Source organism: Sceloporus undulatus, chromosome 4, assembly GCF_019175285.1.
Source record: "Sceloporus undulatus isolate JIND9_A2432 ecotype Alabama chromosome 4, SceUnd_v1.1, whole genome shotgun sequence".
Lineage (NCBI taxonomy): Eukaryota > Metazoa > Chordata > Lepidosauria > Squamata > Phrynosomatidae > Sceloporus > Sceloporus undulatus.
Genome location: NC_056525.1, coordinates 138,457,432 through 138,485,322, shown reverse-complemented (window position 1 = coordinate 138,485,322; position 27,891 = coordinate 138,457,432). Strand labels below are relative to the sequence as shown.

The 27,891-nt window shown below is 42.8% G+C and overlaps 1 protein-coding gene across 1 annotated transcript in view; it reads right to left on the bottom strand.

Moving 5' to 3' along the window:
- The window catches only part of CFAP61 (cilia and flagella associated protein 61), a 134,129-nt gene that overhangs the window by 67,319 nt on the left and 38,919 nt on the right, over positions 1 to 27,891 (bottom strand). The window contains exons 14-18 of the mRNA XM_042464382.1: positions 23,154 to 23,280; positions 22,791 to 22,868; positions 20,256 to 20,402; positions 18,918 to 20,051; positions 14,444 to 14,590 (exon numbers count right to left, since the gene is read on the bottom strand). Of these exons, the coding sequence (XP_042320316.1) occupies positions 14,444 to 14,590; positions 18,918 to 20,051; positions 20,256 to 20,402; positions 22,791 to 22,868; positions 23,154 to 23,280 (1,633 nt within the window). The remainder of the gene's footprint in view (positions 1 to 14,443; positions 14,591 to 18,917; positions 20,052 to 20,255; positions 20,403 to 22,790; positions 22,869 to 23,153; positions 23,281 to 27,891) is intronic.

The following is a 27,891-nucleotide window of genomic DNA, read 5'->3' as shown; positions in this document are numbered from 1 at the left end:
CAGATGAGACCAGGCGCCTCTCCTTGGCACAGCAAGGAAGTATGGGAAATCTGGGAGAATCTGAGGCACGGTACAAAGTGCCAGGAAGAGGTGGCCGGGAGCTGCCTCTTGTTGCTGCGTAGCAGTGCCGGAGCAACCAATTTGCGTGTCACTGTTATGTGAAAAAAAGGACCACTAAAAAGCAGCTCCTTTTTGTGCCGTTGCAAATAGCTTGCGGCAGCGTGAGAATGTCACTGCTGCGCGGCTCCATTTGGATGCCACGCAGTAGTGACGTCATCGCTGTGCACGCCATCTATTCAACACCACACAGCAAGGGCGCTGTCGTCACGTGCAAGAGGAGAGGGGCGTGTGGGCAGGGCACCCCTCACACATGACGAAGGTGTCCTTTGGGGCCAGTATGTACTGGGCCTGAGACATGGTTTTCAGATGGCTGCTATTACGCGAAGAGAGCAAATTCGTGAATGAACTGGACATGAAAACATGGTATTTTTGCAAAAATGAGTGTTCCCTGATTCACCTCACTTTCTGCCTGGAGTCTGACTGGTTCCTGTAGTGTGTTTTGGAACATAGTTGGTTTAGAAGCTGGCAATTCTGGATGATGTGCAGTTCGATACTTAGCTGCCAGGCAATAGACAGCCCCAGAGGAGCAAAACCCAGCCCAGTTGTGTACAATAAGAGAGGCCTCCTGGTGAGAGGGGGATTTTAAAACACAGAGTTCAGTTTTAGCAGTGGGTCTGCTAATGATGGCAAGTTGTTATTGAACAGCCTAATATATTTTATAGTGATTCTGCTTAAACGTCCAATTATTTTATGGTAAGGGTGAGTAAATATTGATTTAGGCTCCCCATTACCCCCATATTTTTTCTTAAAAAGTTGTGGCATGCACATGCCAAAAAGAAAAATAATACTGACTATGGATTGTGATTCTGGAAAAAAATTCTCCATCATTAAATGGAAGCTGACACATGGCTATTAATATATCCAAAGAATACTTCTGTGAAGACATGAAACAGAATGATAGGAGATGGTTGGTTAGGAGTTATATAGTCAGCCCTCTGCGTACACACATTCTGCATCCATGGATTCAACATGGCTAGAAAATATTTAGCAGCGACAACAAAAATTCCCAAAAGCAAACCATGATTTTGCCATTTCATACAGGAATACCATTTTACTATGCTATTGTAAAGAGATTTGAGTATCCACAGATCTTGACATCCACTGTAGGTCCTAGAATCAAAGCTCAGTGGATACCAAGGGCCCACTGTACTTCCTTAGTTTGTTTCAGGCAAGCTAAAGAAAAAATGCTGCATTTTCCACAAGGAGGTTGTGCTACTGAAACTACCAGAGTAATCCTACACATGTTTAATGGGTAGGGGTAAATGGGGTGTCTGCTAAATGACATGTTCTATTAAGAAAACACATGTATGTATATACACACAAGGAGAATTTTAGATTTTTTTTTTAACTACTCATAATTGAATTTTAAGCTGCAGTGCTATTGTTTCTCTGAAGACGAATAGATGTGAAGCTTTCACACAACAAACTAAGGGTCAGATCTCCTCTCCCTATATTATTCAGGGAGGATTCAGGAGTAGGAAATTGGTTGTTTCCCCTTTTTATTATCTAGAGCCACCCCAAATTAGGAATATGGAAAAGTTGTCTTTTTTTTCTTCTTGTCCTGAAACCTTCTACCTGCCCTAAGAGCCCTGATCAGCGCTTTTGGACTGGTACCTAGAACTGGAAATGTCTATGTATTTGCTGCAACACTTTACAATTCCATGGAAAAGAGTTACCAAGTTTACCAAATGCACCAACTATGTGCTATATAAAATGACACAAAGGCATCAGACAAGCAGGGTCTAATCCTTTTTATTCACCATACAATAGCTCCAACACCAAAAGCTCTCATGCTCCAGAAATTACTTTTCTTATAGTACAATAAAAAGCCCCAGGGGATGTTTTTTTTTTTTAAAAAAGAAATATGGCACCAGCTACAGTGCTGCTTTATTTTATTTTAGAAAATAATCAGGACAAATGTCTACATATGTTCCCTAAATATGTCAGACATCACAACTGGCTGGTCAACAATAAACCTCGTATTGTTTATTTTCTGCCATTATTGAATAAAACATGAATCATTAACTAACATGCAGCAGAGCAAGATTTATTATCTTTGATTACAGGGACTGAGCTGAGCCATTCCTACTGTGGCCACCTGTCACATTGCTTCCACCTGGGAGGGCAGAGTGCCGCCCTGTTACTTCTCCAGCAGTTGCTGACAATGGGGACACATCTGGTATGAAAAGCAAAGCATTGCTTTTACATGTGGCCCATTGATCCCTCCTACTTAAAGCAATAATTTGCTTAACCTCTCCTTAAAATGCTTACAACATGGTATTTAAGGGAAGATACAAAGTCATGGATATACAGCACAATGTACCTCACATATCGTTACACCTCATTATCTCCAGTGTTACATCTGTTCCTTTCTCTGGCATGCCTAACAATAATTTATGTTCCATTGTTAATATACGCCAAGTTCACGTTAGCTTTTAGACTGCCTTTGCTGAAGAAAATGCTCAAAAAGTAACTATCAAAAGCAACAAAATCAAACCAAACCCTTTATTTTCTATGCTCGAAGAAGGCCCAGTCTGAGAGTGAGGCTTGCTCCTGTAAAGACCTTATTGAAATTAAGGGGAGTAGCACAAAAGCACAGCAGTACATCTCAACAGGGCTTGCACAGGAGGATTGTGACCTGTGCAAACAATTGTTCAATGAAAACGAAGAGGATGAAGTGTAAAGAGACTGTGCTAGCATTATGCCCACCATGCAGAAACAACTGAAAATGGCATCCCTGTGGAGAGCACTCCCCTCTCTGCCATAAGGTCTAGGAGTTCTCATGCAATACATGCCACCACTAGTGGCAACCAATGGGTGAGGGAGGGCAGGGACACTCAGGAGAGACACTTTGTCATATGATGAGTGGTTTTTAGGCATTATGGCAATGAGAGTGAGTTTTCGCTAGTATTCCCATAGCAGGCATAACATACAGCCTGACAAGAAAAAGAAAAAAAAAAGCTTGTGTTCCAAGGTGTAGAAACATTAAGAGGGGAAGGATTTCCGTTATAGATAGACTGAATCATCTGAACCAAATCTGAGTTTCACCTCATCCAGTTTTCTTTCAAACCTTTATTTTCAAATATTTATTTCTTCTTAGTTTAAGACATTTAATCCTGAAAACTTCTGGTCATGCACTTATGAAGCCATATCTATGTTTAATGTGAACACACTGCTATCAAAATATGTGACATTTCATTTACATTCTATATTTTCATTTTAAAAATCAATGTAGTTCTGCCATATTAATAACTGGCTGTCCATTTGTTTCTTTAGTTGTTGCTATTTAATTCCTATTTTAATAACAGTAACAACCTATTACATTATGTACATAAACACCTGAACTTTTGGTAAATAATTCAGTGTGGAACTGCCATACACATCACCACCTAATTCTATTTCTGTAGGATTATATTCAGTGGTACTATTTGTAAGTGAGGCATCTAATTTTTCCTATCCTCTACACTCCCCAGCTACAGGTTCCAAGCTCTCCAAAGTTGCTTTTGAGGGTTCAAGGACCCTCTGAAACAAGGCAGGACATGACAGAGGGTTGCAATAGGTACTATAGGTCAGGGAAAGAGGTTCCCTATACTGTGCAAGTAGAGACACATTCCACCATCACAAATCTATCAGCAGATAAGATGTTTGTGTCTTTATCTATCCATTTGCCTAAAAGAGCAGGGCACCTGAGCTATTCTACCTTAAAAACAGTAGGTAAGCAAAGAAATAAGTAAGTGGAATACCTAAAAGACAAAGGTGCAAATGTGGAGGGGGAACTTCAAATCTGCAGGGGTTTTGTTTTTGTTTTTTGGTATAGCCAAGTGCCAGGCGCGTATCAGAGATACTGTAATATGATGGCTGCCATAATTGCTCAACTGAAAGTCACTGGGGTGCAAAATGGACCACTGAATATACTGGTGCATGACATTTCCAAAGTGCATGACATCTCTAAAACAGTATTAATCTTTTTGGCACAACCAATAAATTAACAGAAGATGTAGCCCACTAGGTGACAAAATATGGCAGCAAGCCTTTCCAAGTCTGCATTGTTTCAGGCCAGCTGGCTTCAAGATGGCTGCAGGAGGTCAGTCTGCTGACAAGAAAGCTATGCTAAAGTCATGGAAACCACACAACTGAGCCACTTCATAGCTCCCTCTGGTTTGTCCAACTGAAGAGCAGCATCATATTGCTGTATACATACTTCAGACAGATATATTAAGTCTCCAGGGCAAAATGAACTACATACAAGGGTATTAAAAGAACTGACAAAAGTAATCTCAAAGTCACTGACAATAATGAGAATTCCTGAAAAACAGAAGTCTCAGCAGACTGGAAGAGGGCAAACATTGTCCCCATCTTCAGAAAGCTAAAAAAGGAGTACCCAAACAATTGCTGCCTGGTTAACCTGACATCAATACCCGGAAAGATTGTAGAAGAACTCATTAAACTGAGAGTCTGTAAGCATTAAGAAAGGAATGCCATAATCTCAAAATGGCAACATGAGTTTCTCAAAAAGAAGTCATACCAGACTAATCACACACACACACAACATTACTAGTTTGATAGATGAAGGGAATGCTGTGGATGGAACATACTTTGATTTCAGGAAGGCTTTCAACAAAGTCCCCCACAATATTCTGGCAAACAAGCTTCTAAAATGTGAACTACACAATACAACCGTTAGGTAGATTTGCAATTGGTTGACTGATCAAACCCAAATGGTGCTCACCAATGGTGTCCCTTCATCATGGAGAGAAGTGACCAGTGATGTGCAACAAGGTTCTGTCCTAGGTCCAGTACTATTCAACATCTTTATCAGTGACTTGGATGAAGGAATAGAGGGCCTGAATATCAAATGTGAAGATGACACCAAATTAGAAGGAGTAGCTATACCGCAGAGGACACAATTCAGAATTCAAAATGACTTTATTAGATTACAAAGCTGGGCAAAACTAACAAAATGAATTTCAACAGGAAATGGAAGATACTACAGTTAGGGAGAAAAAAAAATGAAACGAACAGATATTGGATGGGTGATATCTGGCTTGATAACAGTACATGTGAAAGGGATCTAGGTATCCTAGTAGACCACAAGGTGAACATGAGTCAAAAGTGTGATGCAGCAGCTAAAAAAGCCAATGGGGTGAAACAGACCACCCCCAAAGGCCACTTGCTACAGCACTGCAGCAAATACAAGCTGCGGCCTCAATTGAGCCGGTCCAAATAGGAGTGGAAAGGATCCTGTCCATTTGGGCTGGTAAAAAGCCACCTTAGACAGCCCCACCGCAACTCCAGGATGGCTTCAAGCCGTTCCGGGGGGCGGGGTGTGTGGCATCAAAATGCCATTCCCCGGGGGCAGCTTCAAGCCACCCGTCTGAATGGCTGGATGGCTTCTGGGTGATTATAAGACATGTGGCATCAAAATGCCACTTCCAAGCTGCCCAGAAGCCAGCTTTTCCAGCTGATCTGTTCAGTTCCAAAGTGATTGTAGGCAGCATCAATAGAAGTATAGGTCTAGATCAAGGGAAGTAATAGTACATCTCTATTCTCCTTTGGTCAGACCTCACCTGGAATGCTGCATCCAGTTCTGGCCACACAATTCATAAAGGATGTTGACAAGCTAGAGTGTATCCAGAGGAGGGCAACCAAAATTATGAAAGTTCTGGAAACCATGCCCTATGAGGAGAGACTTAGGGAACTGGGTGCATTTAGCCTGGAGAAGAGACGGCTAAAGGAGTGATGTGATAGCCTTGTTTAAATATTTGAAGGGCTGTCATATTGAGGATGAAACAAGCTTGCTTGCTGCTGCTCCAGAGATAGAATTTGGAGCAACAAATGCAAACTACAGGAAAAGAGATTTCACCTCAACATTAGGGAGAACCTCGTGACAGTAAGAACTATTTGACAGTGGAACACACTCCCTTGGAGTGTGGTGGAGTCTCCTTCTTTAGAAGTTTTTAAACAGACTGGATGGCCATCTGTTGGAGACACTTGGACTGTGTATTCCTGCATGGCAGGGGATTGGACTTGATGGCCCTGGAAGTCTCTTCTAACTCTATGATCCTAAAAATAAATAAGCAAGATCATAAAAGGTTCAACTTAAAGTATAGCCCAGACATTTTGGGTTTCAAAAAAATGTGAAAAAATGTGCTGTGGTATCAAAATGTTAGTTTGAAAGCCACTTCACTTTGCTTTAGCCAATATTCTTACATATGGAACCAGATTACCAGAATGAAATGCCATGATTCACCAAGCCCTTTACTTTGCCTTTTAATGTCAAGTATTTCCATTTGATAAACTTTCATGCTTGAAGAGCTTCAGTTCAGAGTCCAGCCTAGGAAACATTGCTACTCTTCTCAGTAGCACTTGCAGCTAAGGCCTACCAAACAGCCTAACTGGATGTCTGGTTTGCTAAGACTAAGTTCTAGTTCCACCACATTGCCGCCATACCTTACATTCTACAATGCAGCTGTTTTGCCATAACATTCTAAGACATTACACCAAAGACCAGATAAGGATCCGCATCAACAGTATCCCTTCTGTATATTTGTATCTCACAATGCAAATACCAGTACAAACAGAAAGGTATATTCCATCAACCAGAACTGACTTTATGGATTTTGTGCTGAAAATAATAATCACAGTAAGACTGAACAACAAGGGGAGGTTTAAGGTTTGTAGTAGTTCTTGAATTTAATACTAAATAGTAATATTTAAGGAACAATGTTTATCTTTGTTTTCCGAGCAGCTCTCATACTCAGTAGGGTAGTATCCTGTTTAATTTTATGTAAAGGTTAAACAAACTTTGCAGGCCACAATTAATATTCCAGTTTACAGGGGAAAAACATTAACACCTGCATACTACTGACATCATGCTTTCAAAAGGAATATAGGTCACCTTACTTTTAATTTCACACATGAACATAAGTGGTAAACATTCAGTGCATTCTTGTTAATGATGCCATCTGGTGCCTCCTCATAATTGTGTAATGTTCAGGCTTCCAAACAAGATGTAATGACAGTAACACACAAAACCCACTGACATTTACAGTGAGGAAATTTATGATCAGCCATCAGCTCAGAACAAATGCATGTGGATGACTGCAAGTACTATAAAATCATCAACTACATGTGACAAGAGATGATAGAATAAATAATAGGTTTTTAACCATGCATGCTCTATGCAGATCATTAACAATTTATTAGTCATGACAAGCAGAATCTTGAGCAACAGTTGCTCCTTGGAAAAACTCATCTCTAGTTCTTTGTTAAACTGAAATCATAAAATTAAACCATGCTAATTTCCATATGACCTCATGTATAATCTCATAGAATGATTTTTAAAATTAATTCTTCATTTTAAGGATGCACTCCTAAGCCTTGGGGCTTGTAATTTAATTTCTATAAAGCTGAACTGCAAATTATCCCACTTCAGCTTCATTTTTGCTGAAAAGTATCTTTCTTTTAAGGCAGTTTTTGACACGCAAACTAAATTCTAGTATTTCAGTGCTATCTTGCTTTGTGCCATTTTCATGGGCCAGAATCCTGTTGGGAAGTTACAAAGGCACTACCACTGTGATTCCTGGCCTGACTGTTTTCCCATTCCAACTTAGCAGTAAGCAACTGCTGCAGTTGATGGAGGTCCATTCCCCTGTCACTTGGGAAGCAACTGATTGACATTTTCACCCCCTTCCATGAGTGATCTCCATTGCAATAGGCAGAAGTGGGGTCCAGCTATAATTCTCCTTGCACTGGACGTCACTTGCTGGGAGGGAGGAGGGGACATCAGTCAGCTGCTTCCTAAGTGACAGGGGAACCGGTGCCTATCAATAGCAACAGTTCCTTTCCCAGTAAATGCAGATTGAGGGACTTTCTCTAAACAGGGATCCTGAATACCAAACCAGTTACGAATGCATAACTCTAGGTTACACATTCACAGAATGATCAGGTGTCATAACTGCAAAAATAAGACAAGGCACTGCAAAATCTGAAGATATTCAAGAAAAATGTAGGACATTACAAAATAAAAGCTAAAAACACTTAGATAAATATAAACTCATTTCATATGGATTATTTACAGCTATATCACATATACTGTATTTTATTACGTACTCAACCATATTTTTCTGATGAACTTATTTTTGTTAAAATGCCTTGTTGGCATTTATTGTACAGTGCGCCCTTCCCTTATGTGGGGGATCCCCCGCACAAGGGAAATACCACATATGGTGGAACCCCAGTGAAAACAATGGGGCTTGTGCCTGAGGTGTGGCGCAGTGCAGGCAGTGTGGCGCAGTGCAGCACGCACACCATTGCTTCTTCCAGCAAGCGGCTTTCAACATATTCTTCTAAAGTTCTTTTTTCCTAGGAACAGCAGCAGACAAGATTTGCCCCCATGTTTGTTTCTTGGAGGGGAAAAAGTCAGCAAATGTGTTAGGTGATGAGCTTCTTGAGGACTCAATGCAAATGTTGAAAGGGGTATTTCCTTAATTTCAGCACAATGGACAAATGAAAGGAATAATTTGAATGTAGATTCAGTCAAGGGTTTGTTGCTGGTGAAATACAATTGTAAGCATTTCTCTTGCTCAGAAGTTTAAAAGTATATTACAGTGCACCCACGTCATACTTGGGTGCAACTTTCAGAATATGTTGAACACAACGAGATTTGGTGGTCCTCTATGCAGCCACATGGGGTCTGCAGCAGGAGCTCAGAGCCATCTCCCTTGGGTACTTTCTGCAATGGGGAACCCCTTCCTTAGCATCGGGATGTGCCTTCCGGCTACTGTCTCTACTCCTCTTTTGCTCTGTGTTTCTCTAAAATGGTCTAAAATATCTAAAATGGTCATTCACCTGCCTATTGCTGCCATCTGCTCCTTGGTCTAGCCCTCCTTACCTACTGGAAGGGGCTAAGATATATGACTGCTGTAGCAGCCTGAGCCCACCATAATCTCAGAATCAAAATAAACATACAAATGGGATTGCAAGGACAGCCCAAGGCTCAATGTGGATGTCAGAACTGCTGCTAATGCTGTGAGCTGGACTGGCAAATGTAAACTGCAGAAACTCAAGCCACTTTGATCAGTGAGTGAATAGTCACAGGTACACCATAACCCAGTTTATAAGTGATTAGTGGACTGAGTTCAGCATTTTGTCTGCCCTTGGACTAGGAAATGCAAACATATTCTTCATGAAGAATTATCAAGCTGAGAAAGCTTTCAACAATAATAAGAATAATTGATTCTGCAGCATTTTTGCAAGCAGCAGGAGAAACGACAATCCTTAAGTATGTAATAAAATCTGATGGCTTGAGGGGAAACAAGCAATAATAAAGCATGAACAATGGCTGGTCAGAAAGAAGAAGTAATTCAACAGACATATGACATTTTTATTATGCATTACAGAGCAGTTATTCTTGCTAATTATATCACCTATTCTAGACATAATTACATAATTGCACAAAACAGATGGATTGTAGGATGCTCCCAGATGGTGAGAAGGTAAACAAGTAAATAATATATAAGTGTTTAAAATATAATTATAAAAATGATAGTTTCTTGCTCTCTAAATAATTATACACGGTGCATTAAAATAATTGAGAGAGGTCCTGTTTAAATCTTATTAACCCCCAATGTATATATTAGATATAAAAACAGGAATCTAGGAAAATTCCTATTGAAGAAAATATTATCTCAGTGAAAGATTTCCAGCTCCTACAGTCTTTTATTGAGGCGTTAACTAGTGTTATGTGACCTCCTGTATTCATTTCATAGGAGTAATATACAAGCTTCTTTAATTACCTTCCAAACCACATGGAGGTTTCTAAAAATCAGCTTTCCCTTTTGGCCCTGTCCAAGACTTTGTCCAACTGTGATGTGCCTATAGTCATCATAACAGAAAGAACCATTAACTAATTAATTACTTGTCTAGAATGCTAGAAATGTCTGTTGGGTTGCAACAAATATCCATTATTTTCATTCTGGAGAAATGAAAGGGGGGGGGATCAAATATCTGTAGTTTCAAATAAGCATTTCAAATATTACAACAGGTTTCAAACCCATTATTTCTAAACCATGAAAATGAAAAAGAAAGGGGGGGGTACTGAAGTTTGTAGCTGAGCCAGTTGCACAGATGGAAGAAATATGAACAAAAGCCTGGCTCAACATGCAATAGCAATGTGATCAGAATTTGAAAAGAGAACAACTATGAAAAGTAGTCGCCTTTATGTGAAATGGTAATCTATTTTACATCTCAGGATCTACACTAACTACATGGATTTTTAATTTATTTTAAAGATTTATGTACCAAACTTATGTGCATTTTCCTTTGTGAACATACCTATCTGTCTCTGTGCATAAATGTCCAAAACATGCAATACTACTTACATATTTCAAATATTCAGAGAAATAGCTATAGAGATTTTGCAGCAGACTATCACCTATTATCTCAGACTTGAAAGGAAATCCAGAAACACAAAACATATATGAGGCAGATGCAGTAGTCATGCAGATCAGATCTACTTGTTATGTCTATGAGCACAGAAATTGTCCCTCCCCAATGAGTATGGGAGTTGCATAGTAAACTCAAGGAGGAAGTATAAAGAAAAAAGTGCATGTATAAAGAATGGACGAAAGGACAAATCACAAAGGAAGAATATAGATGCATAGCCCAAGCTTTCAGGAATAGTGTAAAGAAAGTTAAAGTCCAAAATTAACTGAGACTGGCTAGGCAAGCAAGAAGTAACAAAAAGGGGTTTTTCAAATAGGTCCAAAGCAAGAAAGTGATGAAGAAAATGGTGGGAGGATCAGCAAGGATAGTACAATACTAACAGATCACAATGAAAAGGCAGAACTGCTCAATAGCTATTTTGCTTCAGTTTTTCCACAAAAAGAGGACTGTGTACTTAGCATGAACCAACAGAGACCCTGTTAAGGAACCTGGGTTGAAAGTCAGAATTGATAAGGAGTCTGCCGGCACCTGGCTTTGCTCCGCGGGGAAGCCGCAGCTTCCAAACCGTGGGACTTCCCCACAGAGCAAAAAGAACCTGCAAAAAGCGGGTTCTTCTTGCGGTGCCATTATGATGCCACAGTGCGCCAATGGCACACTCGCGATGTCATAATGGCACTGCGACATGCGGACGCTAAGCGTCCATCACGTCAAAATGGCGGCACCCATCTGTACAGGGCGCCGCTATTTTGACGTACGGAATACGTGCTAGGGTTGCGGGGTGTCTGTAAGCGACGCCCCGAGGCAACCCTAGCACATTGCCAGGACGTGCTAAAGGGCCTGTCTGGACCGGGCCTTAGTTAGCTTAAATGAGTTTAAATCTCCAAGGCCTGGTGAACTGCATTCCAGAGTATTAAAGGAACTTGCTGAAATACTCGCAGAACTATTTGCCATCATTTTTAGAGATCTTGGAGAATGGGTGAGGTGCCAGAGGATTGAGGAAAAGGAAACATTGGCCCTCTCTTTAAAAAAGGCTAAAAAGAAGATCCAGTAAATTACAGGCTAGTCAGCCTGACCTCAATATCAGAAAAAAATATTAGAATGGATTATACAGGAGTCTGTTTACAAGTATCTAGATGACAATGCAGTGATTAGTAGGAGCCAGTATGGGTTTGTCAAGAACAAATCCTTCCAAACTACCCTTTTATCTTTTTTTGATCAAGTTACTAATTTAGTTGATGGTGGGAATGCTGTGGATGTCGTTTATCTGCATTTCAGCAAAATGTCTGATAACCCGCTCTGGTTGCTTCCTCTGTCTCCTCTCCTCTTTACCTCTCTTTGCTTATCACTGCTAAAGCTACTGGCTTTTTCTCTGGTACTCCCCTTTCCGCTCTAGTTTGTTTGCCACTACCACTGTTGCCATGATGGTCCCTATTGTACTACAGCATCTCCTCTGTGCTTGGCTGAATAGTCAAAGCCAATTCTAGAATGGACCATGTTCCCTTCCTCTCCCCTCTCTAAATGGGGGAGACTCATTTGAAGCAACCGATCCAGAATCACCCCCAAGCGGTGGACACATTATTTCAGGGGGAGTGTAATCCCATCCAGGACTGATTGACACACCTCCAACCCCATGCATCTGGATGATCTGTCCCACCAGTTTCATGTAGATGTTAAATAGCAATAAATAGCATTTGGGATAGGATGGCACTTTGTGGTACACCATATAACATCACCTTTTTTTGAGGAGCAGCAGCACCATCTGGAATCTGCCCAAGTGATAGGACCGGAACCAATGAAGAACAGTGCCTCCAATTTCCAAATCCTCCAGGCATTCCAGAAGGATGCTACTGTTGATGGTATTAAATGCTGCTGAGTAGTTCAAAAGCACCAGCAGGGACACACTCCCCCTGTCAATGCTTAGGTGAAGATCTTGCACTAAGGTGATCATAGCAGTGTCAACTCAGTATCCTGCTCTGAAGCCAGTTTGAAATGGGTCAGATAATTTGTATCATCCAAGACTGCCTGGAGTTGGAAGGTAACTGCCCTCTCAATCACCTTGCCCAGAAAAGAGAGATTTGAAACTGGTTTATAGTTGTTTACGTCCAGGGGGTCCAGGGAGGGCTTTTTTAGAAGTAGTTATACCACTGCTTCTTTTAAACAAGATGGAAAACTTCCCTCCCTGAGAGATGCATTAATATAGTCAGCCCTCCATATCCACGGATTTTATTATTCACAGATTCAAGCATCCATGGTTTGAAAATATTTTGAAAATATAGAAATTCTCAAAAGCAAACCTTGATTTTGCCATTTTATGCAAGAGACACCATCTTACTGTGCCATTATATTTAATAGGACTTGAGCATCCACGGATTTTGGTATCCACAGGGGGTCCTGGAACCAAACCCCAGTGGATACCAAGGGCCCACTGTAGTTGAAGTCTAATTGTATCTCCTCCCTGGATAACCAGCCAGGAAGGTCATGGATCGAAGGAACAAGTTGACTTCCTTACTTGCCCCAGCAGCTTGTCCACATCAGTGGTACTCACCAAATGGAAATCAATCAATGTTAAGCCAACTCAAAGAGTTGCTGGAGTTGTCTGCTTACCAATCTAAGCCAGCTCTTATTCAAGAGATTTTATCTGTGAAGTGATAATTAAAAGCATCACAGAGAACTGCTGAAGGTTCTAGAATTAGATTCGGGGGGAAAATGTCTGAGTTAAGCCTCTCACCACTGTGAACAGTTCAGCTGGACATTAATTCACAGACGCAATACGTGCAGAGCAGAAAGCTTTCTTCACTGCACGTATTGTCATCTTATAGGAACAAAGATGTCCTCTATAGTGTGTCTTGCTGGGTAGAAGTTGAGTTTACCACCATCTGCATTCAAGTTGTCCTCCTTCCCTTTCAGCTCCCTGAAGTTTCCTGTATACTATGGAGCCCGATTAGTAACAGGTTGGAAAAGACATTTGGGACAATCATGTCAATGGCCCTAGTCAGGTCTTGATTCCATTTATTGATCAGGATTTCAACAGAATCATTGGTGGTACCAACCATATGACCCTCTAAGGCTTTCTGGAATCCTAAAGGTTCCATTAGCCTTCCAGGGAGAACCATCTTAGTTGGTCCACCACTCCATGGGGACGGATAGTAGCCATGATATTAACTCTGACCAGAGAATGATGTGTCCATGATACCCTGGAAGTGTTAAATCATCTCTGCCCACAGATCTGTATGTTCTGAGCTAAAAATTGCATCAAGGGTGTTGTTCAAAACAATGTTCAAAACAACCATTCATCTGGCCTCATTTCTTTCTCCATTTATTGTGATGCCAGGATTAATAAGGAATTAAAGACATTCATGGAAGGGAGCGATCAGTGGGAGAAGATGGTGGCCCCTGTGGGAGAAGCATCAGATTGGTCAGTTTGGAAAACAAGTGGGTTAGATGAACTTCTGCTTTGATTAATTTCTTTTCTTGATCACAGTCCAGGCCTCATTCTTTTGCTATAGCAGAGCATCTGTTTTTCAGAGGGGGATGGAGCAACCATAACCATTTTACTGATGATTTTGCCTTCTTGGCATGAACTGAACTGTTGAATGAAATGCTCTGATAAAAAATACCCATACAGTCCTCTTAAATACTTAAATTGTTATTGGTCAAATTCTGAATAATTTAAAGGCCACTGGTTCTAATCCTCATTTCAAAATACATGCTCAGAAAATGATACTGGCAAGCATGATGCTGTAAGAACATGACTATCAGGTTCAAGGTAATTAAGAAGTAGTCCACCAACATTAAGACAGTAATGTCATCCCATCTGCCAAATCCTACATTTAGCTGGAGCTATGCCTTTTGCTTGCTTGCTGCTTCTGTTACCCACCTGATCCTTAGAGACCTCTTTTGATGGAGCGTTTATGCCAAGTTTTGTCAGAGGATAGACAATCTGTCGTCTTGGTCGCACGGGAACCATGTAATGAAGGGCAGATGTCAGGGAATGGGCACAGGGATTCTGGAACTGAAGGATAAGCTATATTTTAGCACAGAGAATGTCAGAAAAGTGCATCACAGATGTCTGTGCTAGTATTTTGTAAATATAAGAATCCTTTATCCCCTTGATTGAATCCAAGAGAAATATCATCAAAAATATAAACACTCATATGAGCAGAGGAATTGATTGCAGATAATTCCCAGCACTAATGAAGATAATTAGGAGAGTAATTATATTACTATCTCAGTGGGAATGACAGATAAACAAGTGGTTTGGTTTCTCGGATTTTGCAGCACAAGTAGCTTCCCAGGGGAATATTTTCCTTCACTGAGATCATGAATCAAACTTATCCAACCTCATTAAGCAACACTGCGGTCTTACTGTTCAATTCTGGTTGTTTGGCAAAAGAAGGGTTAAATTTGTATACATGAAATGTACATTAAAAGGTTGCTTTTATCCAAACAAGACATGTTAATGAAATAGCATGGATATGAAAGAATAATCCCAGTGTTCTCATAACCACAACAGGTAATTAAAATATTTTCATTTTACTACATCAAATTTAGTTACAGCCTGCATTTAGACAGTTGGAGACCAACAAAAAAATGAAAATCAAAGAATACTACAAATAAGCCTCAATTTTTTAAAAGAAAAGAATGTAACCTTCTATTAAAACAAAAATAACATGACATAAAGCAAACAAAATTAATTTCATTTAGTGTAGAAAAGGACAGGTTGCTTACCTGTAACGGTATTTCTTCGAGTGGTCATCTGCGAATACATACAAATGGGTTTCACTGCGCCTGCGCAGTGCTGCTTGGAACCTACTGGAATCACTGGGCAAAGTTTACTTTGCAACATATAGAAACTTTTTGGCGGTAACTCCGCCCACCCGTTATAAGGCCTCGGCCTTCCCGCTCTTTTCCCCAGTTCCGCAATTTTTCCGCCAAGCAGGCGATGGAAGAGCCAATGAGAGCAGGACACTGAGGGGACGGACGGGTGGGATTTGTATATATTCGCAGATGACCACTCGAAGAAATACCGTTACAGGTAAGCAACCTGTCCTTCTTCTTCGTGGTCTCTGCGAATCATACAAATGGGTTTAGACTGACAAGCTAAGGTATGCGGTGGAGGGAGTGTCCTGAAACCAAAGCTATGGTGAACCAAAGGTATATTTATTATAGCAATAAACACCTTGAACCATAAAAAGAGTCAGTCTTTGTTGTTCATGAAAAGGTAAACATAGCAATAACATTGCTAAACCTGAGAAGGGAACAGAAGTCATGCAAGACCGGTCCCGTAGAACTGTGCAAATCAACATTCAACCGAATGTAAACAGTGTATATATGTACATAGGTACTGAAACACAAACCATCAGTAGCGCAATCAATGCAACCCTGAAACCAACACAGCCCTCCCGAAAGCTGCGTCTTGGATGGCCCTGGTGTCCAACCTATAATGTTTGATAAAAGTCAGAGGTTGGGACCAGATAGCAGCCTTGCAGACATCCTCCAAGGGAATCCCCGACAGGAATGCAGAGGATGCTGCCATTGCCCTTGTGGAATGAGACCGAACCCTGCCAGGGAGAGGTTTGCCCAATAGTTCATAGCAGAGGTGGATGGTACCAGCCACCCATTTGGAAAACCTCTGCGCAGACACAGGCAACCCTTTCTTCGGCTCCGAGTAGCATTGGAAAAGTCTCTCGGACCGATTGGAGGCAGCAGTTCTGTCCAAATAAAACGCCAGTGCTCTCCTGGCATCAAGAGAGTGCAGGCGTCGCTCCGCATCCGAAGTCGGGCTGGATGCGAGGGTGGGCAACACAATGTCCTGACACATGTGGAAAGCAGACACAACCTTCGGCAAGAAGGTAATATCTTTCTGGAGGACCACCTTGTCCTTGTGGAACCTCAAGAATGGCTGGTCCCTCCGTAAGGCACAGAGTTCGCCCGCACGGCGGGCAGAGGTGATGGCCACAAGAAAAGCAGTTTTCCAAGTCAATAGTCTCAAGTCCGCTGTGGCCATTGCCTCAAAGGGCTTGGATTGGAGGGCAGACAGTACCGTCTCCAAACTCCAAGCCGGTGTAGGTACCGACACAGGAGGATAAAGGTTGGCACATCCCTTAAGGAACCCCTTCACCAAAGGGTCCTTGAAGAAAGAAACCCTCCCCCTGAACTGGTATTTGGCACAAATGGCAAACAGGTAGCATTTGAGGGATGTAAGGGACAGCCCCTCATCCAAGAGTGCCATCAAAAACTCCAGCACCACTGGAGTGGACACCTGAGCAGGAGACAAGCCCTTTCGGTCAAGGAAGAGGCTAAACCTCCTCCATTTCAGGGCATAGGACCGCTGGGTGGAAGGTTTCTTTGCAGCCAGGATCACCGTCCTTACTACCTCCGGCAGGGCAGTCAGGGCTGTATCCTCCAGGCTACCAGCGGCAGGCTCTCGATGTCCGGGTGGAGAATCCGTCCGTCCTGGATCGACAGCAGGTCCGGGCGAGGGTCAAGGCGGAGGAAGCATCTCCTGGAGAGGTGAAGAAGGGATGCAAGCCAGGGCTGTCTCGGCCACCACGGGGTGATCAGGATCGCATGCGAGTGGTCCACTGTCATTTTGGACACCACCCTGATGATGAGAGGGAACGGAGGGAAGGCGTAGAGAAGCTCCCCCGTCCAGAGGAAGGCGAACGCGTCTCCGAGGGATCCGTCCATTCGCTTCCTGGAGCAGAACTGGGGACAGTGGCTGTTCCACCTGGTCGCGAAGAGGTCGATCCGGGGGGTTCCCCACCGATCGAAGAGGTCTCTGACCGTGTCGGGGTGGAGTCTCCATTCGTGGCACACCGATCTGCTGAGGCGATCCGCCAACTCGTTGTCCTCTCCGGGGAGATGAATCGCCTGGAGGAGGACCCGTCTCTGGATGCACCAGTCCCAGATGCGAAGAGTCAGGTCGAGCAGGGTCCTGGATCTGGTGCCTCCCTGTTTGTTGATGTAATACATCACGGTGGTGTTGTCCGTTCTGAGGAGGACCACCTTGCCTGCGACAGCGGATTCGAATGCCCTCAGTGCCTTTTCCACTGCCAGCATCTCCAGAGCGTTGATGTGGAGAAGCTTGTCCTGGGCAGACCACCTGTCCTTGACGACCAGGTCGAGCAGGTGGGCGCCCCATCCCTCCAGGGAAGCATCTGTTGTCAGAGTCAGTTGGGGCTGAGGCTGATGGAAGGGCATCCCGGTGCAAACGTTGCGGCAGTCCAACCACCATCTCAGGGAAGCAGCTACAGGTCTCGGTATCGTGAGCCACTTGGACGGGGGGTCCTCCATTGGAGAGAAGACCGAGAGGAACCAGGACTGCAGAGGTCGAAGGCGAAGTCTTGACCATGGCGTGACGAACGTCGTCGATGCCATGTGGCCCAAGGCGACTTGAACATCTCTGGCCCTCACCCTTCTGTGGGAGATGCAGGGCCTGAGCGACGCCGTCAAGGCCTGGAAACGGTCTGGAGGGAGAAAGGCGGAGCATCTTTCGGAGTCGAGGATGGCCCCGATAAACCTGACCTGCCTGCTCGGTGTGAAATGGGACTTTTCCCGGTTGATAACCAGTCCGAGGGAGTCCAAGAGGTGCAAGGCGAACGAGACTGCCTCCTGCAGTTCTCGCTGGGATTCGGCGGCAAACAGCCAATCATCCAGGTACGGGAAGACCATGAAGCCCCTTTGATGAAGGTATGCCATTACCGGTGCCATGCACTTTGTGAAAACTCGTGGTGCCGTGGCTAATCCGAAAGGAAGCACGTTGTAGTGGTATGAGGTGGGGCCGACGGCGAAGGCGAGGAATCTCCGGAGGGACTCCCGGATCCCGATGTGGAAGTAGGCGTCCTTCAGGTCGACGGTCGCGAACCACAGGCCCTGGTGAAGCAGAGGCAGAATGGAAGCCAAGGTTACCATTCGAAAGCGGCAATATTCAAGGAACAAATTCAATTGTCTCAAGTCCAGGATGGGCCTGATGCCCCCATACGACTTCGGTACCGTGAAGTACCTGGAGAAAAAGACCCTAGAACATTGGTCGGGCGATAAAGGGGAAATTGCCCCCTTTTCAAGCAAGGTGCGCACTTCGTCGAGAAGGGTGTCCGAGGGGAGGGTGGACATGAAGGCTCCGGTTGGAGGGAGCTCTTGGAACTCGAGGGCATATCCCCTACGGACGATGTTGAGGACCCACGAGTCCGATGTTATTGAGGCCCAGGTGTTAACAAAGGGCATCAGAATGTCCAAAAAGAAGAGGGGCGAAGGGGAGACGAGCCGGACAGGGAGGCCGGGGAGTCCCAGGATCTCCGGACTATAGTCTCCAAGGATGGGAGCAGGGGAATGCAGGGTGGTGTGGGCACCCGTCCATGCACTCGGCGCTCCACCGGGTCGCGGGCATCGTCCTCCGGGAAGGAGAGCTCGATGTCAAGAGCTCTGGCCATCTTCATGACATGCTCACTGAATGAGCGCACGTCGTCGGATGGGGATGACGGCTCCGGGTGGTGCATCCTCTGCGGGGAGGCAGATGCCGAAAGGTCGTCCTCGTCTGAGGGGACTTCGGATGGAGGCCGGGGCTCATCCTCGGAGTCCGTGTCTGAAGTGAGAGGTATGTCCGGGATCCTGACTTGGGATCTCGGACGAACCGGGATGGGGACTGTTGAGGTCTGAGAGCGCCGTCGGGGTGACGATGGAGGTTTTTCCAAGACCGAGACACTCGGGATCGACTGGGTAGAGGTGCCCTCCCGTGGATCCGCAGGGCGAGGGTTGAGCCTGGTGAACTCTTTGAAGGCCACATCCCTCGGAACAGACATAAAGTACCGGCCTGTCTCGGAATCGAAGAAAAGGTCCGGGGCCTCCTGTCTATGAACCTCTTCATCGTCGCGTTCATCCTCGGAGTGAGAGAAGGGGGGAGACCGTTCCCCACGAGTGGAGCCGGGGTTGGCGTCTTCCACCTTGTGGACGAAGTCCATGGTGGGTTGGACTGGTGTGTCCGGTACCGGGACCAGCTGTTCCTCAGGAGCAGGCTCCGGAATGGAGGAAACTGTAGGAGCGCGAACCTTCTTGGAAGGGGAGCGTTTCTTGTCCTTCGGCTTGGAGGGCAAGTCCGACCCGGCATGCTCCTTTGGCCGTTTGGGCTTCTTGGAAGCGGGATCTCGGCCAGCCTCCTTGTGGTGCCTCTTCTTTCCCGTTTTGGGGGTCTCCTCTGGTGGGAAGAAGGGGTTGTCCGGGAGGTCCAAAAGGACGGCGGCGGTTCCCGACGAGGAGGGCCTTAGAGACTTAGCCCTCTCGGGGGGTTGGGCGCTCGTCGCTCCCGAAGGCGAAGCCGGCTCCCTCGGCTTGGAGGCGTGTCGGGATGACTTGGACGCCTTGGAGGACGAAGGCGAAGCGAGCCGGACCTCCTTCTCCGTCCGTTCCATCGCATGCGAGCCCTCCGGTTTCCTTCCAGATTTTGGTCTGGACTCGAGACCCTCGGTCCCCGATGATTTATGGGGGCGCTTGGAGGGTTCGTCGGTGGCACTGGGCGATTTTGAGCCACGGGCCACATCGGAGGTGGTGGGAGCCACTGTCCCGGCCGGGACAGACACCACACTGGACACACTGGCCCTGATAGATGTCACGCTGGACACGCTGGCTCTGGAGGATGAAGCCGGTGGCGCGGAAGGCGGGACGGATGACGAGCGGGAACCTCCCTCCTGTACCTTGCCAAGGGCGATGGCCGAAGTGAGCCGGGACTCACGATTTTTCCGGGCTTGCGCCGAGAGGGACTTGCAGAGCGGGCAAGCCTTGGCGTCATGGTCCTTGCCGAGGCAGAGCAGACAGGAGGAGTGCGGGTCCTGGACAGGCACCTTGCCCCCGCAGACATCACACTTCTTAAATGGAGCTGGCATTTTCCGAAGTCGACAAGATGAAATGGAAAGTGCAGAAACGAGGTCAACAGTCCGAGAGTTCGAAGTTACCAGGGGCGGGAGACAAAGAATGGTCAAGAGACGGTCCGAGGTCAAAAGCGAAAGTGATTCCAAGTGCAAGCTAAAGCGAGCGAAGTTCCCTGAAGCAGCTAGCGCGGCGGAAAAAAGGAACTGGGGAAAAGAGTGGGAAGGCAGGGGCCTTATAACGGGTGGGCGGAGTTACCGCCAAAAAGTTTCTATATGTTGCAAAGTTAACTTTGTCCAGTGATTCCAGTAGTTTCCGAGCAGCACTGCGCAGGCGCAGTGAAACCCATTTGTATGATTCGCAGAGACCACGAAGAAGAAATGAAATATACCAAGGATTTTTAACAAGGTGTCATACAATTTGTTTCATGGATCCTGTCTACCCTTTCCAGGGATAAAATTGTACTATATGGTTGTTGTTGTTGTTGTTGTTAACTGCCCTTGAATTGACCTGAATCCATGGCGACCCTGTGGATGAGACATCTTCAAGACCCCTGTCCTTCAACTTCTCTGCTCAGATTCTGCAGTCCTGCAGGTCTTTCTCTCTTTCTACAGCCTTCCATCTTTTCTAGCATCATTGTCTTTTGTAATGATTCATTTTTCCTCATGTGATGGCCAAAGTTCAGATTACGCATCAGGACAATTAGATGTTGTGGTACTCCCATTCCACTGAGCACAAGCCATAGCTTTTTGTGCTCTATGCTGTCAAAAGCTTTTTGTACAATTAGAAAAAGAGATTTCTATGCTACAGTGTATATAATGTCCCATCTAAGCACCTCTTTTCCACCCCACTCCGTAACAGACATTTTAAAATAGCTTTCATTTTATTAACATATAAAACATGATTTCTAAACTAATCTAATTTTTTAATTGCTAAGAGTATAGTAGTATTGTGGCAAGATTGGGCTTTACAGTTGGCTTGAAGAAATAATGTCTGGCTACCAAATTTAGCCCTGTCAAAATATTAATTTGTTCTAATATACTAAAATGGGTTCAATTTTGTTTGAATGTACCAATTTCATGGTTGTAAAAACCCTGTCAGCCTCCTTAAACTAAACTAACGTTATCACATACAGGTTCATTTTACTCTCATCAGCCAATACTCATTTTTAAAATAATATCATCATATTATTGCATATGTGTGTATCATCACATTATATTTGTATTCTGCCACTTCTCTACTCCAATGCTATGAGTGTAGAGTGTCCTCTTGCAGTGGCATCTCAAAAAATCCATTACACAGGTATGTCTGAACCCCAATTACTTTCCCTATTAACCAGTCTTCCTGACTTTCTATTTGCCTGACTTTTCAGAAACTGATAACTCTTTCCTTGTTGGACAGGGATAACATGGCCATGGTGCTGGAGGTATCCATAACAAGAAGTCTGGATTGTTGCCATGCATTTTATATGGGGTTTCTCTTGAAGCTGATCTGACACTACAACTAGTATAGAATGAGGTTGATGCAATTATGTTGAGTACTGGTTCATATCAGCATGAAACACCTTTTCTGAAGGCTCTGTACTGGTAGTTATTTACTACTGAGCCAGGTTCAAGGCTTTGGTACTAGACACAAAGCCTTACACATCTTAGGATACCTGAGTAACTGTCTTCTCCCATGTGGCCCTGTCTTGTCACTGAACCCTTTCTGAGGCATGGCTCCTGGTACTTCCACATGGGTTTGAGATCTGCTTGGAGTCCTCTGGGAAGCTGATACAATATGAGCTCTACTATCTCAGCTACCATCCTGTCGAATGCCCCTCCAATTGAGCTTACAAATAAGTACACATATTTGTTTCCAGTTTCTGCACAACACCCTTCTTTTAAAACAAATATTCATGACCAAAAATGCCAGTGAGTTTTAACAATGTACTGGGCCAGGTTTTGATTGTTACATTTTGTATTTGCTTAATCCACATATACCATTCCAAAATCTTCAATATGCAGAATTTTATAAACTAAACGAATGAATGAATAAACATATAACATGCCCAGAAAAAACAACAAGAAAAAGTAATAGTAATTTCTTCTGTAATTAACTACACAGAAAAAGTAACGATATTGACAGTCATTACTTTTTGGGGGAAATGTCCACTGTTATCTCCTCATTATATCACCCCAAATAAAAATGTCACCTTTAATGATATAATTTGTAATGTGTTACCTCCAAACTCTGATTTCGTGACATCAGAAAAAATAATAAGACACATTCCTGATTTTGAGAAATTAATTAATACCAAAGTCAATTTACTGTGGCATTCTTAAACTAAATAAGGAACAAAAATTGCAATTAGGAATACATACCATTTCATTCCTAATAACTGATATTCCAACTATTTGATCTAAGACTTCTGCTACAAATGCCTGAACTGGTGTCCCATCCTGAAAAACAAAGCAAGTAAGTTGGTGCACATTCTTACAGAGTGATAATTTTCTTAACGTTGTATCATAATTGCCATTTCAATTCCTTTACAACACAGCATACTCCCTCATTTAAAGACCCAAAAGGGGATTTTAGTCTTTTTTTTTTTTTTGCAAGAATCTAATGTAGGCTGATCTAGTTTACCAGCAAGTTTCAAGCTTCAGATATTTACATATAGGAATGAACCAAACTTAATTTGCATCATCTCAGAGTGCAAATTCAAACAGAAACAATATAAGTCTTACTGAATCTCTTCGTGCTTCTATGTATTTTTCAACATCATCCAAAATACTCTTGCTTAGTTCCAAGGTTTTTATTAGCAGTTCAATAGCAGGGATATCACCAGTTCTTGCTGCTCTCACAAGAAAAGACCTGTTAGAGAATTAACAGAAATGTTCAGTGTTATGTTGGAGGGGTTGACAGGAAACAGGCACCTATATCCACGTATGGTGGAGTTGTAAAAATGTACAGAAATTCTGGCTAATGGTGTTTGGAGAGATAAAAGAGATAATGGGACAAAATTTTGAAATAAGCCCAGATATCACTTTTTTATCAATTTTTGATAAAGTTAAATATACTTAAGCTATTAAAGATTTGATTATACATTTATTGACAGCAGCAAGATTAATAATACCAAGAAAATAGAAAATTCAAGGTAGATACCATATGGAAGAATTGTATAAAGAAGTCTGGGATAAATATATAAGTTTAATGATAATTTAACAGGTAGACATAAAGTTAATAAAGGATTATGGAAGAGGAATGATTTTGAAGAGGTATGGGGTAAGTTTATGGAGTATGTTTTTATAAGAAAAATGGGGTGCATATGCCTCCACGGGAGTCATTGCAATTTTGGAAAACTGATTAATTAAATGTTATATAAGGTCCTGGGAATGAGGTGCACTTTGTAGCAGTGTTGAAAAGATTAATGTATAATGTTTGATTTTAAAGTTTAGTTATGTTTTTTTTAATTATAATAAAAAACAACTAAAAACAGAACCTGTATTTGTAGGGTAGTGAACGACAGCAGCAATTAATGTCTCACAATGTTCCACATTTTGCATTCATAGTAGCCATCATTGGCATGGAATTCTAACAATGAACTGACAATAAGTTCAGTTTTAAAATATATTGTTGCCATGATGAATAGTATGGTTAGGGGGGAAATTGCAGACATTTTATATAAACAATGCTAGAATGGTTGTTCTAGCTGAGTTCAAATATCTTAAATCAGGCCTCCCTCTGACAACTTACATTAGCTTGACACCAGTAACTGACATGAAACCTGGGAGTTATAGTTTGGAATAGGAACATATAATAGAAACATATAATCCGTCTGCTTATCCTGTAAAGTGTTCATTCTTTGTGTACTGTATATTCCAATACCATCTAGGTACTTTGGATTTCCCACAAACTCTGTTCTGAATGGCCATTTGTCAGGAGATAATGTCCACATCATCTGAAAAATAATTGGTTGGAGAAAGCTGTCTCACAGGATCTCTGACTGAACAGATGGGAACCTTGGTGCACTTTTCAAGAAAGAAAACTAAACATGACTTTGAGATTTAGTGTGCAAGGACCTGCAGTTAATTATCCATGAACATCTGATTGAACTAGCAAAAGCAAAAATGCTCTTAATTAATAAGTTCCTTTATCATTGGTCAGCACTAGGTCACCCAGAGCAAATAATGGATTTGTTCATAGAAAGCATCAACTTTAGATAGTGATGCAACATGTTTTGAGATTGGTGCTATTGCTAAGGATGTTTGCAAGACCCTATTAAAAATGCTGTGTAAAGAGTTAAAAATAACAGTAACTTTGAAACATTAACTAAATAAATAAAGTCAGTTCTTATTATTTATTATTATTGTAGTCCATAGCATCGAATAGATGTTTTCTTCCTGCTCCTCTGAATGCCAGCCACTACAAAAGTCTGCTTCGACATCCTAGGCATATATTCACAAAATAGGTGCAATCAGTTACATGGAGGAGTTTGAGGATGGATAAAATAATACCTGAAAGATGGGCACCTGCTTTTTTTTTAAAGGCTTATTATAAGAATGATAGACAGGGGCAAAAATATCCTTAGCTGAGGCATGTTCATTGTGCCCTCGGTAAGAAATTAACTCTCCCAGAAGCCCAGTTCATTTGACTGTCCAGAAGTAAGGGTAGCATTACTATTATGCTTTACGGTCAAAATTGAAGAGAAGTATCCATTAAGCATTTCAGCCTACATCTTATCCTGTTATTACTTTGCATCCTTCTCTGTTAAGTATCAGGCCTTGTGTTGCATTTGCCACCCTCTAGCTTTTGTGTAAGGTCTTTTTTCCCTTCAACACCTTTGCTAATCAGTCTTTCATTTTAGAGCCTTTGCCTTTTTCTCTCTCTGACTTTGCACTTTCATGCCTCCACCATCCTTGTGTGTTAGCTTCTGATGGCTTTCCTTTTTATTCATTTTCAGGAACTCGCTCTCTATTCACATGCCTTTTGAAATCTGCCTCTGTAAACACAGTGCATTGATCTTTGCTTTTTATATTTTTCCTCATCAGGAAAGGATTATTAAGGGCCTGACACTGGCTTTTATGTTACTCAGATCCCCTCCTCATTACTAGTTAGTTTTCAGCTAATGATCACATTTTCCATAGACATAACATTTTAACTTCAGAATTTTTAGGTAATGCAGATGAAAGATAATGACTGGAAGGAACTCAGAGATATTAGGACTCAGAACAAAGTTGCTAATTCAGAAATCCTTCTATATAGAGGCTGTACAATATGCAACCTATTAACTGAATTCAGACTACCAACCATATGAACAGGTGGCTTTTCTGTAACTGTGGCCCTTTAAAGGACCCCACCTGCACAAAGCCTCCACCAGAATGTTTTGGAGCTGAGTAGGCTTGGCAGGAACCCCACTCTGTCCTCTCTACCATGCATGTTTCAGCACACAAAGCTACTCTCTTCAGGTTTTTCTAGAACTACATTGACAACAACATCTATTGGATAGTTATTTTTTTTAAGTGATGTCAGGATGAAGGATCTTATATTTATGAAATGTTAAGAATGGCATAACACACTTGAGTACTGTCAGTTCATTTGCATGGTTGCCAGATATGGTGGAAACAAGGAACACTACTTTTAAAGTAATTAAGTGGACATCCAAGGATTTGGTCATTAGTTGCAAAAACATCAACAACATTGATGACATCGTGGTCAGAGGGAATATGCAGAATACAAAGGAACCATTTGCAAATGCTTTCATAAGAAAAACCCAATAGAAGAAGGTTGAGGCAATTCAACCACCATCTCTCATGGATCAACTCACATCTGGCAGTATAAAGAGATTCTTCCTCTGAGAATCTCTTCATCGATCAAATCAATGCTGTAGTTGGCAAAATTTGAGGTGAACACAGGAGAGTACCGGTGTGATGGTCAGTTCTATCAAATTATAGCTCATGCAGTACGACAGTGTCTTAACTGTAAACTGAGGAAACTCATGAAAACTTGAACGGGGGTTTATGGTGTGCATGGTTCTGAGAACAGACCTTATTGAGTTGTTCTGAAGGCCCAAGTTCTAGAAAAGAGAGAAAGCATGATGAAAGTTGCAGTATGGTTTGTCTTTAGATGCGCCTACCAATAATCAGTCACCTATGTTAGGAAACATGATGACTCCTCGATTCCTGAGCAACGGGTCTACTTCTGCAATGCACTTTATAAATATCCTCAGTGCTATGCACAGGCCAATTGGAAGCACCTTTTCACTGCTGCAGATTATTTGGCACTGCAAACTGGAGGAATTTGTGATGTTGTATTGTGATGTGAAAGTATAAATTCTTAGATCTAGAGAGGTGAACCAATCATTAAGCTATGCAAGGCTAGAATGAAGTGTTACCATACAAACTTTTTCAGGTGTTATATATCAGTTTATTCCATGAATATCCAGTATAGGATGAAGGCCCTGTTCCCTTTTCTGCACTGTGAAAATTGCCATTAACAAGCAAGTAATCACTTCCCTTAGATTAACCTTGGAAAGAGGAGCAATATGAAACAGCCATACAGGAGGCTGGGTATCGAATTTAATTGCATAGCCTATATGAATGACTCAGGAATCACTGGTGATGTTCTGCCAGATGTTGAAATGGTAAAATAGTTTGAGGCCTAAAGATGAGTAGACCTGTCACATAATGCTGAGACAGGTCTACACAACTGAGTATCATTTGGGAGCCCTGGTGGCACAGTGGTTAAATTCCTGTACTGCAGCCACACACGAACAAACCACAAGGTTGTGACTTCAGTACCAGCTAGGGGCTCTGGGTTGACTCAGCCTGGCATTCTGCTGTAGGTCACTAAAATGAGTACCCAGCTTGTTGGTGACAATTAGTTTACACTTTATAAATGTTAAGGAAAAAGCAACATGGGACATACAGTAGTGAAATAAAACTTGTATGTGAGAGTCAGAGTGACTCAGCAGAAGCCAATAGAGAACCACACAGGTGTGAATGGTAAGACAATTAACAAGTGCTGAATGCCAAGGACAAGAATTGCAAAGTGGATAATTGAACACACCTGACAATTGTAAAGTGGTCAAGGCTGAGATGATGAAATCATTAATTGTGGGATGGACAAGGAGAACCAATGGGAATGATGTACACGCCTACTGGGTGGAAACAGACCACAGTAGGTGGTACCATGATATGGCTATAATAAGGACTATACATCCCAATGCATTTTGTGGGTAGTAGTGGATTGTTGTGTGGGTTGGAGAGTGAGGAGTTGAGTATTGTTTGGAGCTGTGTATATAGTAGAATAAAGTACAGGGGTACCCCGGGTTACGAAATTAATTCGTTCCGCCGCCACTTTCGTAACCCGGAATACTTCGTAAGGCGAAAAAGCCATAGGCGCTAATGGGGAAAAGCCGCAATTTCGTGTGAAATAGCGCCGAAAAGCACCAAAAAAATTTTCGTAACCCGAAATAACCTTCTT